Here is an 11,888-nt window from a genome sequence, read left to right as displayed (position 1 = left end):
AATTTGTTATGTATCTACTTGTTTGTTAATTTCCGGTATTGATATAGTATTGTTACGTCTCTGTGTTTGTTTGTTAATTTTCCATATAATTTATTTCCGATGAAATTTCAGCGATACAAGTCTTTTCTTAAATAAAACTAGTTTATTCTTTCTCAACTCAACTTTACAATACACTTAATTTCCACAGCCAATTTAAATTAAACACATGCTATAATTCAAAGCGAATGATTCACGCGCTTTACTTACGTCACTACCGAGCTTGATTCAATTTTCCGCCTCTATATCTGCCTGTCTGCAATTCAGTTGTCGCAATCACCTTATTTGCAGCTTATATACTATAAGAACAAGAGTCTAGGAAATGCTGGGACGTTCGACATGTTCCTCAATCTTTCTAGATGCTCATTACGTGTTACCAGCATCACGTGACTTCCGCTGTCGTAACAGTTATATGTTGATATTGTATTAGCAGATGACAAATTATCATAATTGATCCACATGTTCAAAGTAAGGTTTAGGCCGTGTAAAAGCGCATTGAAGTTGGATTGATATTTGTGAATGAATATGAATAGCATGAATAGTGGCCAAATTGACTGAATTTAAATCATGCATTGGGTTTTACTCATCATTTAATTATTTTGTGTGTGTGTGTGTGTGTCATTAATAACTTTACTCTAATTTCACACCCAATTTTTCTAATGCTCAAAATGACAGTAGATAAACTCTAGTTAATTTCATGTCAATCAGTGTTTTATAGAACAATTTCTCGTGTTTGGGTGCTATACTAAAAAAAGAGGCATAATAATTTCTTAGTTTATATTAAATAGGGCAAGTGTGCAGCCTCTCCCTAAATTTCATGTTTATGTTGCCTTTGATGGTTGAGTAAGTTACCCTATGCACTCTCATTCAACATCATCGATCATCTGCCAATATCTTTATACACTTATAAAAGAAAAATTCAGTTAGGCCCATTTTTGTCAAATGTTGATAATCAAGGGTGCATTTTAAGGGTGCTTGAGGAATTACTAAATACTGCATAACTTTTATGATGATAACACCTGTATACACAGAATTCTCAAAAAAAAAGTTAAATAAATGAAGATTTTTCAAGTTTACTATTTGTTCTGTTTACAACATTATGATACATGGACCTGAAAAAAACATTTTTCATTGAATGATAAAATCACTCACCATACTGTTTTTCAGGTTAGTGGTAAAAATCACCAGCCATACTCTTTTTCAAGTGTGGAAAAAATCACTCACCTGCTATTTTCAACTATGAAAGACTGTTTGATGTGCCATTCTACATTTTATTATGAGTAGTTACACACATGCACATGGTGCTAAACAACAATGGCAGATAAGCATGCAGTGTGTAAGGATGTCTGAAGTTGAAGATGGGAAAATGCATTTTCAGCAATGCTTGGATAGTAATGGCCCCTACTGTCAGTGGTATGAGTGTTATAGACCTAACAAACACAAGGCCTTTTGTAAGGTATGTAAGCGAGTCTTTTAGTGGTTCACTGTAAAGGTAATCCTTGCTGAGTGTAAATGTTCTTTAATTATTTTATAGCAATATCTTTGAGCATGAATTTTTGAAATTGAGATTGTAGGCTATGGAAAAGTACATGAAAAGTGCTTGAAAATTTTCATTGATGTCAAGTGTGAACCCTGGTTTGGCCAATTTTGTTCCACTATGAAAATAATTCACTACTGATCCTTGGGTGGTCCAAGTTTTTCAGAAGGATTTTTCATCCGTTTCCTTTCCCTGCCCCTGTTGCCTCCTGCACTGATAAGCTTCCAATTACATCAGGATCTTGCTACTAGTTAGTGTCAATTGACTTCTATCACAGAGAACTATAAAGCCTGTTGGCCAACATTCCCCAATTTTTTACTCCAGGCTTTTTGTGGTTGCCAGGAAAGCCAGGGACTGGTGTCCTGTTATTGATCTGTCCTGCTTCAACCATTTTTTGGATCTTCCCAACTTTACCATGGAATCCTTTCCCATACTATGGTAGCTTTTTCTCCAGGAATGTGGATGACCAAGATAGACATCTAAGCTGCTTATCTCCATATTCCTATTTCTTTTTAGTCCAGATGCTTTCTTCAGTTTGTTCATCCCAGGGTTGTTTACCATTTACACACCTTACTATAGAAGCTTGCTTTAGCACCATATTGCTTTTCGTAGAGTGATAAAAGCCTTTGTCCAACTTCTGCATGCTCGTGGGTTGTGTTTACACCACTACATGGATGACTGGCCTCTGTTAACTCATTATGAACTTGAGTCTTCATGACACAAACATCTGCTACTTTCAGAAGCAACTCATGTGGGTTGGAGAAGTCTATCCTCTTACCTACTCAATATCTTATCCACTTGAGTGTATTTTTCAACACCCACCTCATTCAAGCCGTACCTTCTCCACTTTGTCTATGTTCAATGGAGATTTTAGTTCTCCATGCCCATGCTGCTCCCTCTCTTTCTGCTTGTGAGGTTTTATCAATTTTGGGGACTTGGGCTTCTATGGAAGCACTTATCCACTTGAATCAGGCATATATGCATTTTCTCCACGACCCATGGAATCTTGTTCGGGATCTCATGGACTTCTAAATGCCCATTCTCCTTCCCTTTTAAACAATCTGCATTGATGGTTAAACAAGGACAACACTATCGTGGGTGTACTGCTTCCTCCACCTCATCTGGATTTGTATCTATTCACAGATGCTTCACTTCACGGTTGGGAGCATGGATCAATTGGCAGGAGGCTTATTGTCAATGGTCTCTATCTGAGAGGTCTTCTCATATCAACATCTTAGAGCTTCTGGTGGTAGGACATGCTTTGAATAATTTTCTTCCTATTGTATGGAACTGACTCATCATGATCTGCTTCGACAATTCTACAGTATTAACTTATATCAATCACTAAAGGAGCACCTGTTCTCTTTGTGGCTAAACATTAGGACTCATTTACTGGGCCAACATGTTGGGGATATGTCTCCTTGCATGTCATGTTCCAGGTGCTTTCAACTTTTGTAGCAGATCCCCTTTCCAGGCCAGACAAGGTTTATCACATGGAGTGGTTTCTTGACCCCCAGGTTTTCCAGTGGCTATGCAATCAGTGGGGTATGCCTCATCAGGGTGCATTTGTTACTTTCCTCAACACAATGTTATCTCCTTTTTTTTTTGGTCTCCAGTTCTTCATCCTCTGGCCCTGGTTGTGGATACTCTCAGCCAGGACTTGACCAATGGGTATCTTTATGTTTATCTTCCCATCCTTTTTCCTAGGGTGATTTCAGTCATCCATATGACTCTGTGTCAAGTCCTTCTGATCACTCCTTACTAGCCAGCACAACCTTGGTTTTCTTGTTTCATTCAGCTCCAAACTACCCCTATGTTACCTCTTCCTATCGCTCCATCCATACTCCGTCAACCTTGGTCACCGATCCTTCATACCCTCCAACTTTATGCCTGGCATTTATCAGGTCCCTGGCAAGAAAATCTGGATTGTCTAGGTTTGTCGCTTCACTTTTAGCACGTTCCATTTGCCCTTCCTCTCTTAAGGTTTATTATTGTAAATGGAATGTCTTCTGCCATTGGTCTTGGAGTTGGGATTTTTTCCCTTCTCACCTTAAAGTTCTTTTTCTTACAGATTTCCTCTCCTGGCTGTTTGATCACGGGTCTTCTGTCTCTTCCATAGGTGGTTATCAAGCAGCCTTATCCAACATCTGTCATTTTTCCTGGTACTGTTTGGCATTTTCCTGTCCTACCATCTCCCTATTATTGTGTTCCTTCTGGATCCATTAGACTTTCTCATTGGGCAGTTATTCCAGATTGGAATGTCAATATTGTTTTTTCACTGCTTTACATTATCTCTAGTTGAACCTTTGGCTTCATGTTTCTTGTTTCACCTATCCCTTTTAGCCTGTGGGCATCATTGGTCTGATATCTTTGCCAATGATGTTTTATGTACACTGTTCCATTCCACATATGTTCTCCTTTATTTGGATCGAGCTTTCCTCCCCAAAACCTAGATGGCTCATGAGGGACATTCTTCCTTCTCCCTGATTTCACTTCCATCCATTTCCCACTTTTATTCCCAGTCTGATCCAGATATTCTTCAATGTCCCATTCGTGTTCCTTGTTGTTACATTGCCCAAATGATTTTCATGCTTGGTTCCTGTTCCCTTCTTTTCATTCACTGGCAATAATCCTCTGTATGTGGCTTTTCTCCTCCTACCATTACAAGTTGGATTCAGCAAGTGATTAGACTTACATATTCCTCCATGTCTCTTTCTTTCGAAAATCTGTTCCAGGTATTGTCGCATTAGTTCAGGTACTTTACCTTTTTCCTGGTGTCTCATCTCCATCATTTGTTGGAGGAACTTCTTCAGGCAGACATGTGGACTACATCTGATATATTCATCTCCCACTATCTTCATTGGGTGGCTGTTTCTTCCTTGTTGGGGTATCGTTTTCTGCCTGTTGTCATCCTTCAAACTTCGGTGAGGCTGTGACTGGGTTAAGTTATCTTTTCTATATTACTTTTTCTTTTAGTGGCATGTCCTGTTTAGTTTTGGATCCTGCTCAGTGGTGAGCATTGTCTGTCCAGGTAGGCTACCTATTTCTCAACTCTGCACTGTAGAGCCAAGATGTATACCCATGGCCAATAACACACATTGTCAAGTCGGGGTGTTATACAGCATCACTAGTAAGTTTCCTCACAATACATTTCCTTCATAAATATGCTCATTCTGGATCATACTAACCCATGGACTTACATGGGTAAAGTGGAAGGAGATGGCTGTCCATCCCTACTTTTTCTTTGATTGAATAAATCAGAGGTAATAGGGTTTTATGGTCACTTGCTGCACTGTCTCCAGTGTTGACATTCCTCTGGACTCTCCACAGTGTTTTGTCCCCCCTTGCTCTTCTATTGGAGTATGGGAGTCTTTGCCACTTTACAGTTCCTATCCTCTGGGTTCCAGTCAGGTTGGGTTTGGTATGATTTGAACCTCCACATTGGCACATCCCTTCTGCTGTCAATTGGATGTTGTGTTCCTGGATGTATATTTATGGTTGTGGATTTTCACACGTGTCCCATTTCATAGTTCGATTTGAAAGGTATATGCTTTTGTTCTATTCAACTTGAGGTGAAGATGGTGTGGACTCTCCTCCTACCAGGAATAAGATGTTTTATTCCTGATGTTGCTTGGTTTTGGACTGGAGTTGACTGGCCATGTATGGTCCGACATGCCATTGTGGCACATCCATTTTCGTTTTCCCTACATTCTTGTCTGTGGATGGTTCTTCTTCAGTCATTGATATTCAGGTACATTGTGTTTTGAATTTGCACCCACCTGATTTTTCTCTCCCTTTTTTATTTGTGCTCCCCCCACTTTCCTTCCGTGTATGCAACACCTATTTCTACACTGGGTACTGAGTCTACCTGGTACAGAAGTGGTGCAGTCTCCCACATGTGTTCCTTTCTCAATGGGTATCAAACTCTATGGGTGTTCTTAAGATACTTTCAAGGATAGAACTTTGTATCCCTTGCAATGTGGGATTCTAGCTATACATGTGAGGGGATGTTAGGTACCATATGGGAAGTTATTATTTTCCTATACCGAAAATATATTTCTGATAAATACTCACCTCTTCTCACACGTCCCTTCCTTCCTCCCCATTTAAAACCAATGTTTTCTTTCTGCTTGATCTCAAAGCGATGGTGTGGTAGAATCAAATAGAGGGAGTCACATGCATCGGGATGGTGTGTCCATTCTTATTGGTGGAAGGTTGTCACATCATGATTTACAGAGACAGTAAACCACGTTTATCATGGGGTACATGGGAGTCCAAGGCTTGTGCCATGCAAAAAATAATTTCCATATAGAGGGCAGCACTGAACAAGAATAGCTAGCTATACATGTGAGTAGAGGTAAGTACCTTTTGAAAATATATTTTCAGCATAGGAAAATAATAATGTCTGTTGAGTAACCTACATAAGAATTGTAGAGGCAGTATAATTACTTGTGTAACAAATGTGTGTGTATGTATATGGCAATCTGCATAATAAATTTAGTATACTTTCTATAATAATATTTTCACTTTGGCATTTCTACTTGCTCTTTTTTTATGATAGCAGTTTTTGTTTCAGAGCATACCTAGGTTTAATAATAAAATGATAATACTTGTGAGAATTTGTTGTCTTTGTTAAAACAACTAAGGAAGATAACTAATAATAGTGAACAAAGATGGTTTTATTTATTATATGTAACATATTTTGATTTTAGACACAAAGATTTATGAAGAAATCTTTATTGGACATCAACGAAGAGAACATGAGAGGATACATACTGAGGATAAAAAACACAATTATATAATATGTGGTAAAAAATTTACAAGTGAAAGTCACCAAAGAAGTCATGAGAAGTTGCACTCTGTGAAGAAATCTTATATTTGTTTGGTATGTGGTAAAGGATTTGCATATAAAAGTAACTTAAAATATCATGAGCAGATACACACTGGAGATAAGCCATACAGTTGTACAGTATGTGGTAATAAATGTATAAGTGAAAGTCTCCTAAGAAGTCATGAGAAGTTGCACTCTGTAGAGAAATCTTATATTTGTTCAGTTTGTGGTAAAGGATTTGCATATAAAAGTAACTTAGAGTATCATGAGCAGATACACACTGGAGATAAGCCATACATTTGTGCAATATGTGGCAAAGGATTTGCACATAAAAGTAATTTAAACCATCATGAGCATGTACACACTGGAGAGAAGCCATACAATTGTGCAATATGTGGCAAAGGATTAACTAAAAATGGTCTAAAAATTCACGAGAAGACGCACACTGGTGAGAAGCCATATAGTTGTGTACTATGTGGTAAACAGTTTGTAAGTAAAAGTAACCTGAAGAAACATGACAGGATACATACTGGGGAGAAGCCTAACCATTGTGTTGTATGTGGTAAAGAATTTTTAAGTAAAAGTAACTTGAAGAGTCATGAAAAGATACATACTGGGGAGAAGCCTTACAGTTGTGTATTATGTTTTAAACAATTTGTAAGTAAAAGTAAGTTAAAGATTCATGAGCAGATACACACTGGGGAGAAACCATATAGTTGTGTTGTATGTGGCAAAGAATTTTCAAGTAAAACTGGTCAAACAACTCATGAGAAGATACATGCTGGGGAAAAACCACACTGTTGTTTAGTTTGTGGTAAACATTTTGCAAGTAAAAGTTACTTAACTACTCATGAGAAGATACATACTGGTGAAAAGCCATACATTTGTGTTGTATGTGGTAAAGAATTTTCAAGTAAAACTGGTCTAACAAATCATGAGAAGATACATGCTGGGGAAAAACCATATTTTTGTGTAGTATGTGGTAAACAGTTTGTAAGTAAAAGTTATTTAAAAACACATGAGCAAATACACACTGGGGAAAAACCACAGATTTGTGTTGTATGTGGTAAACATTTTGCAAGTAAAGGTAACCTGAAAAGACATGAGAAGATACACATGGAGGTATCTTAGAGCTGGACAAGTAGATTAGTAACTTTTGACCTAAGGTAACTAATTCATAAAAATTATATCACTATAACTTAAAATCTGAAAGTTTAACAACACCTACATATAACTGCAAAACAGAGAAATGAATACCTTACAATCTTTATATTATTAATTTTTTTAACATGAAAATTATCATTTTATTAATATGAATTTTGGTAGCTTGTATTGAATGTTAATGAACCAAATTGTGTGAAGAACTGTAAAAATTGTTGGTAAGAGCATTTGGTACATATAAATCAACTATAGTTACTTGCAATCAATATTGAAATCAGGCAACTGTATGTTATAAACAAGGTGCTTAGCCTATAACCTGGAGGCCTAATGAGAAGTAATCGCTATAAGAAGAGGAAACTATGCATATTTGGAAAAATAACGTATGAAGCTAAAAAATTGATCGATACTTGATTTGATAAAAATTGTTTTTTGATAATCATGTGCATTGTAGTACAATAATGTTTAGTAACAAAATATTTAAAAGTTCCTATCTATCTAGTCATCTCTCCTGGAAATGTTTCCCATAAAATTATTATTTTGTTTTTCTTTCACCTAATATGACAAATAAACATGTTACAAGGATAGAGAACTGGAAATGTGGGATTGGCATTTTGTAAACATGTTACAATATTGAGTAATGTTATACCCATAACAGTAATACTCTCCCTTTAAGATGTGAAAGTGACAGGTGTTTACTGTATGATGAAAATCTACCTAAATGATTTATTGTTGTGTTAACTCATTTTGTTGGAACCAAGAATTTAGTGTAAGTAACTGTACGTTAATGTTTTTATAAAACTGCAGCCCACCGTGAACATACTCTTGAATAGTTCAAAACTGTAATCTTAGCAAACAACAAAAAACAAAATGTTGGAAATTTGGCCCACCAGACTAAGTGTTGCTGACTAGCATTTTACCTTTCTGTGGTTTTAACCATCTGTACATATACTAGATTAAAGTTACATCTTAATAGTTTAGGTTTTAGTAAAAAAAAAAAAAAATTTTTTTTACTTGTTTAAATATTGTATTCTATTGTATTCTTGTATTCTAATCTAAGGATGGTTTCTGCATGATTGCTAGAGGATCATTTAATAGGATCAAACAGGAAACCTAAATAGTAATCTGTGTCATAAAGTTGATTGAGATTTATACTTGTGTGAGAAAGTAATTAAGTTGGACAGTTTAGTGAAAAACGAACAAAATCTTTATTTACTAACAAAAAGAAAAACTACGTATATACACAGACACTTATACAATTATTTCTACTGGAATAATAAATAGATTATCAGTTTTCTGTGTTTGAAGATCAGTCTGCTTAACTTGTTACAATGAAAACGAAATGAAGCTGAAGAAAAAATAGTTACTGAAATTTTTAAAGTTCCTAAAGTTTTAAAGTTCTCTTGTGAAGGTGGCATTACATGACTGGTCATTCTCTCACATCTTTTGTTTTGGCTATAACATACAGACATCATCCACTGGGCCAGCAAAGGACATTGCAGTCATTTACCTCTCTAACAATAAATCAAAGTATGCTGTAATATCCCCTTGGGCATAGTAGATATTACTTATCATGAAGAACAAAAGCACAAAGGACAATAAAAGGCAAATTTGATGGTTTTATGATTTACATGTTTATGCCCAAACTGCATTAAAATAGACCAACAAAAAACATATATAAATTCTTATATTAGTAAGAGCATATTGTACTTTTCCTTCCTCCTTTGTTTCAGGCTATTTCTCAAGCTCACGATTAATTTTAACTATAAAAACAATAATCTTTAAACTTGTGACATGGTCAGAAAATCATGTTAACTTCCCTTTCCTCCAAAGAACTCTTGCACTCCTCATGGAGAACACTATACTTAACTACAAATTAAAAACAATAGCTAATTTTTAATACAATATAATAAAAGAGCACAACACGTATTTATACTTTAGAACATAATGGAATGCATAATAAAATAGTTTTGAAAACATGTTAACTTTAAAATGAAACTTTACAGGTTAAAATATTACTGAAAATAAAATTTTACTAACATAAAAATACATTACTCTTAAACAATATATTAAGTGCAATAATAAATTTTTAATTGTAATCAAAAATGAGAATAAGAAATTATAGAATAAAATTATAAAATACTATAAGATCTTTTAGCAAAAACATCTTATTAAAATAAACCTTTTAGGAAGAAAATGACTGATTTTATTTATCAAAAAATTAACGAAAAGGCATGTGAGCCGTCAAAGGCCTCATGTACTCCTGTGAATATTGTGAGGATGTCTTCTGATGATCACATCAAAATGGAAATAGTTTACTCCCTATGCAAAACATTGCAATGTTTTTTGATTAACCGTTAGATACCAGTTACATTGCTTTGTGTGATGTGTTTATCCCAGCTGGTCCTCTTAGAATTAACATACTTTGCAAACATTCATTTTGTAGTGTGTTTACTCATTTTGCAAAATCATCAGACTGGGAGTGAAAATGTGAAGTACAAGTCTTAATCATAACTAATGCTTTACACAGTTAAGCAAACATTAGGTTATTTAAATCAACACCCTGGTCTGTATGTCATCTAATTTTTGTAATAGCTAATACGTATGGGTGTGTACTGGTAACCTCTTGCAGTGACATACACTTCACCAGGGCTATCTTCTGCAGAGGAGACTAAACAATTATTTGTTGGAGTTTAGTCTGCTTTGATGGGGGTCTTCCTCTAAGTAGCACATACCATATAGTATTTATGCCATAGCTGAACATCTGAACTTGAATAAGGTCACAAAAATTGTCACCACAAATGTAGGTAATATTTTAGTGCACTGGAATATTTATAAATACTGGGGATTTTCTTGTTGTACAAATCTAGGTACCAGCCATAACACAATCAGAAAATGTTTATGGCAATGGTATAATGCAAATTTACCTGATGCCACACATTATATGTGACCATTCTATGCTCCTCTATTCATTCAAGTCAGCTTTCTGCTGTATGGCAAAAGGCAACCACTATAGATCAGTATCCTTCAGTTTCTCTTCCAGGAGTTCCTTAAATCTTAATTTTGACATTCATCCACAATTAGAATGTCCAACTCCATAGCTTGTCTTTGCTATCTTACCATGTTGGAAGATAGTCAGTCCTTGTTTCTGTGTTAATGACTTGAGGGATGAACTGTGATAAAGAAATTTTTTTAATAGTTGGATGCAATGTGGTATAATCCCAACTGGATTGTCCATTAGACAATTCAACAAAGTATTATCTATCTAAAATACAAGTAATAGTGATATTGTTTTATAAAGACTGTAAGTAATTCCTTGTTTGTACAGTATATGCTACGACATTTTCTACTCTGTTCTACAGCTGTGAGAACTGTGATTCCATTATCTCCAGCAGTGATATTTATCAGAAAGTTGCAGTGTTGTCGTTGATACGTTTGAACTGTAGCATCCACTAAATAGAGCTTTATGAATTAAAATGCTTGGTCACATTCTTCCCTTTATCAATATTTTATCTCGACTTTTTGAGGTCAGACATTGATGTTGCTATCTTAATAAAGTTGCCTACAAATCCTTGGTAATACAGTGCAAAAAGAGAAAATTGCAAACTTCTTGCCAGTCACAGGCAATCTCCCACTGCAGCTGACTTAGCATTTCTATTTATATAAGCGAACATTTCAAAGTTTCACTTTATTTATCTGCTGGAATACTGTTGTCAGGTTTCAGTTTCAAGACTGTTTTTTTATCTGCTGGAATATAGTTGTCAGGTTTCAGTTTCAAGAGTGTTTTATTTATCTGCTGGAATACAGTTGTCAGGTTTCAGTTTCTAGACTGTTTTATTTATCTGCTGGAATACCTTTCTCAGGTTTCAGTTTCTAGACTGTTTTATTTATCTGCTGGAATACCGTTGTCAGGTTTCAGGAATGTTTTATTTATCTGCTGGAATACCGTTCTCAGGTTTCAGGAATGTTTTATTTATCTACTGAAATACCTTTGTCAAGTTTCTGTTTCTAGTCTGTTTTATTTATCTGCTGAAATACCTTTGTCAAGTTTCTGTTTCTACACTGTTTTATTTATCTGCTGGAATATCTTTCTCAGGTTTCAGTTTCTAGACTGTTTTATTTATCTGCTGGAATACCGTTGTCAGGTTTCAGAAATGTTTTATTTATCTGCTGAAATACCTTTGTCGAGTTTCAGTTTCTAGACTGTATTATTTATCTACTGGAATACCATTGTCAGGTTTCAGTTTCTAGACTTTTTTATTTATCTGCTGGAATACCATTGTCAGGTTTCAGTTTCTAGACTTTTTTATTTATCTGCTGGAATAC

The 11,888-nt window shown here is 35.4% G+C and overlaps 1 protein-coding gene across 1 annotated transcript in view; it reads left to right on the top strand.

Moving 5' to 3' along the window:
* Nucleotides 1-9,474, top strand: part of LOC111089785 (zinc finger protein OZF-like) — a gene marked incomplete at its 5' end in the record, with an annotated part of 14,285 nt that extends 4,811 nt beyond the window's left edge. The window contains one exon of the mRNA XM_022402861.1: nucleotides 6,286-9,474. Within this exon, the coding sequence (XP_022258569.1) occupies nucleotides 6,286-7,535 (1,250 nt within the window). The remainder of the gene's footprint in view (nucleotides 1-6,285) is intronic.
* Nucleotides 9,475-11,888: the final 2,414 nt, after the last annotated feature.

This window comes from Limulus polyphemus, unplaced genomic scaffold, assembly GCF_000517525.1.
Source record: "Limulus polyphemus unplaced genomic scaffold, Limulus_polyphemus-2.1.2 Scaffold7331, whole genome shotgun sequence".
Taxonomy (NCBI): Eukaryota; Metazoa; Arthropoda; class Merostomata; order Xiphosura; family Limulidae; genus Limulus; species Limulus polyphemus.
The sequence above is the reverse complement of the archived record's forward strand: the minus strand, read 5'-3'. Positions and strand labels throughout refer to the sequence as shown.